The sequence below is a fragment of the Colobus angolensis genome, unplaced genomic scaffold, assembly GCF_000951035.1.
Source record: "Colobus angolensis palliatus isolate OR3802 unplaced genomic scaffold, Cang.pa_1.0 Scaffold301, whole genome shotgun sequence".
Lineage (NCBI taxonomy): Eukaryota > Metazoa > Chordata > Mammalia > Primates > Cercopithecidae > Colobus > Colobus angolensis.
In genome coordinates this window covers 4,815,528-4,817,918 of record NW_012116278.1, presented here as the reverse complement: position 1 = coordinate 4,817,918, position 2,391 = coordinate 4,815,528, and the positions used below count along the sequence as shown (strand labels likewise).

The window sequence follows — 2,391 nt, the reverse complement described above, 5'->3', positions numbered from 1 at the left end:
CCTGGGCCCCGTCTTTGATGACTCAGAGCTCCTGCGGTCACCGAGCCGCTCTGGAGACTCATCGGAGCAGCTCCCCGATCCCATCAGCTCTTTTCTGCAGTTACATCCTCAGTTAATTTCCAAAGTCGTCCCCTTTCAAAACACGATCTTAGGGCGGGACGATATGTACGCATCTTCCCGTGGCCAGCAGCAGTGATGGCAACGCTGTAGGCACCTCCTTCCCTTAGGAAAAAGCCAAACATTTCACCAAGTCCTTCTGTGCTTTTAGATGAAACTGGAAAATGGCCTTCATTGGAAAAGTCCCAGTCCTCGGGGAGCAGATCCCCCATCTCTGGTAGTGCAGTGCGCCTGGGCGCTGTCTGGAACATTCCGCAAGTGAGTACTTTTCCTTTTCTTTGGTGACAATTTTATGGGTTGAATGGAATTTGCCAAGATTTCGTTTCCCACCATGCCCAACGCTTGTACAGCTCTCAGAGTGTTGCAGTTACAGGATCTGATGATGACTTGATTTAAAATGTGGATATTTTGTTCACAATGGAGTATTTAGCATGAATTTTGATTTTTAAAATGTTGCATTAAAGCTGGCACGGTGCCTCATGCCTGTACTCTCAGCACTTTTGGAGGCCAAAGTGGGCAGATCACCTGAGGTCAGAGGGTTCAAGACCAACCTGGCCAACATGGTAAAACCCCATCTCTACTAAAAATACAAAAGTTAGCTGGGCATGGGGGCGGGTGCCTGTAATTCCAGCTACTGGGGAGGCTGCGGCAGGAGCATTCTTTGAACCTGGGAGGCAGAGGTTGCGGTGAGCTGAGATCTTACCACTGCAATCCAGCCTGAGCGACAGAGAGACTCCATCTTAAAAAATAATAATAAAATAAAATGTTGCATTACTGTCTTCTTTCTCATGGGAATAGAAATTAATGAAGATAGCAGGCGTGATGAAATCCCAGCACTGTAGCAATCCGTCCATGAAGACGAGCCGCGCTGCCCGAAATTTCCCTCCCCACTGGGTATCTAGCGGCCCTCAGTGGCTCTGGTGGTTTCTTCCTAGACTTACTTCACGGGGACTTCCAGGGGAGCCCGACTTCAGGTAGGTGACTGCACTTCATCTGGGCTCTTCTTTTCCAGCAGTCACTCCTCTGCCCTGCATTGGCCTTGACCACATGACCCAGAGGCACAGGGAGAAGCCTCCCCTGGATGCTTGGTGAGTTGACTTCAGCGGCTGAGAGTGTCTAAGGAGAGCCGGGAGCACCACACGCGTCCTGCAGATGGTGGGGCAGATCTGTGTGCAGGAGTGCCTGAAGGGGATCTCCTGTGGCGCTGCCTGGTCCAGGGAGGTCACAGAGTGCTCCTCCACCCTGAGCACAAGGGGTCCCACCAAGGACAAGGACAAGATTCAGCACCGTCGCACGCAGAACAGCTACATGGAGCCACAGGTCACTTTCCCAAAAGGGAGTTTCCAGGCCAGAAGCCATCCCTGCAGCATTGTCTTCGTGCTCCAAGAGAAGCCCTGGCACACACTTCTGCTCAGATGGAACCACTGTACCCTCAGCGTCCTTGTCAGTACCAGCCGGTGACTTTCCTACCCAAACCCTTCCCTCACTCTCTGCCTCATTTTCTCAAGGTGCCGTGTTTGTCTGAAAGGACATTTGCGGCCAGCAGGGGTGGTGGCTGGTCCTCTAGCTGGGCACGAATGCCATTGGCAGGCAACCTGGCAGACTCCATGGAAAGGTGCTTCCCTTCCTCAAGGTATGCACTCAGCGGGGAGACCTCACTGTCAAGTTCAGAGTTACGCTGCAGACTGCACAGCACCTCGCCTGCTTCTAGGACCTGCTCTGGTCAGCCCCGGACCCACCACAGCAGGACCCCCAATCCTGTGCTCACCCAGGGCTTGTCCATGGCACTGGAAACTCCTTCCTGTTCCTGATCCCCTTCTGGGCGAGGGGTGGGCAGGGACATGTGGCTCATGCCGAGGTCTAATACTGTGTTCGCAGCATGGAAGTAGGTGCCCTGAAGGAGTGGGGACACTTCTTGTGGCATGCAGGATTCCGTGTAGAAAGCTGTGACTGTCACCTCTCCTTCCCACTCGGTTTTGTTAGTGGACCTTTCCCTGGCCTTTCTCTCTTTGGCCCACTCTTGGCAGGAGAGAGGAGGAGAGGATCTCACTTTCCCCCTGCACCAGCCACAACCTCGGTCTGCGGGGTTCCCAGCAGCTGGCCAGGGCCGCTCCACACCTGGTGGTCAAGTAACCATCCCCTCACTGTGGACATCTGTACCCTCTCTGGAGTTGGAACAGGAAAGAAAGCCAAGACCTTTAAGTGGACCTTGAGTTCAGACTCATTTCTGTGGAGTCAGGGGTGAGGAGGAGCCAGGCCTCCTGTGTGCTGTCC

At 53.7% G+C, this 2,391-nt stretch overlaps 1 protein-coding gene across 1 annotated transcript; it reads left to right on the top strand.

Moving 5' to 3' along the window:
- Positions 1-268: 268 nt before the first annotated feature.
- On the top strand, positions 269-2,362 carry LOC105517569 (uncharacterized protein C9orf109-like; the record flags this gene model as incomplete). The annotated part of the gene is given in 4 exon segments (XM_011950127.1): positions 269-375; positions 916-1,091; positions 1,626-2,019; positions 2,021-2,362. Coding segments are annotated over 4 exon segments (1,019 nt in total), but the record flags the coding sequence as incomplete, so codon positions are not given.
- Between the last annotated feature and the right edge of the window lie 29 nt (positions 2,363-2,391).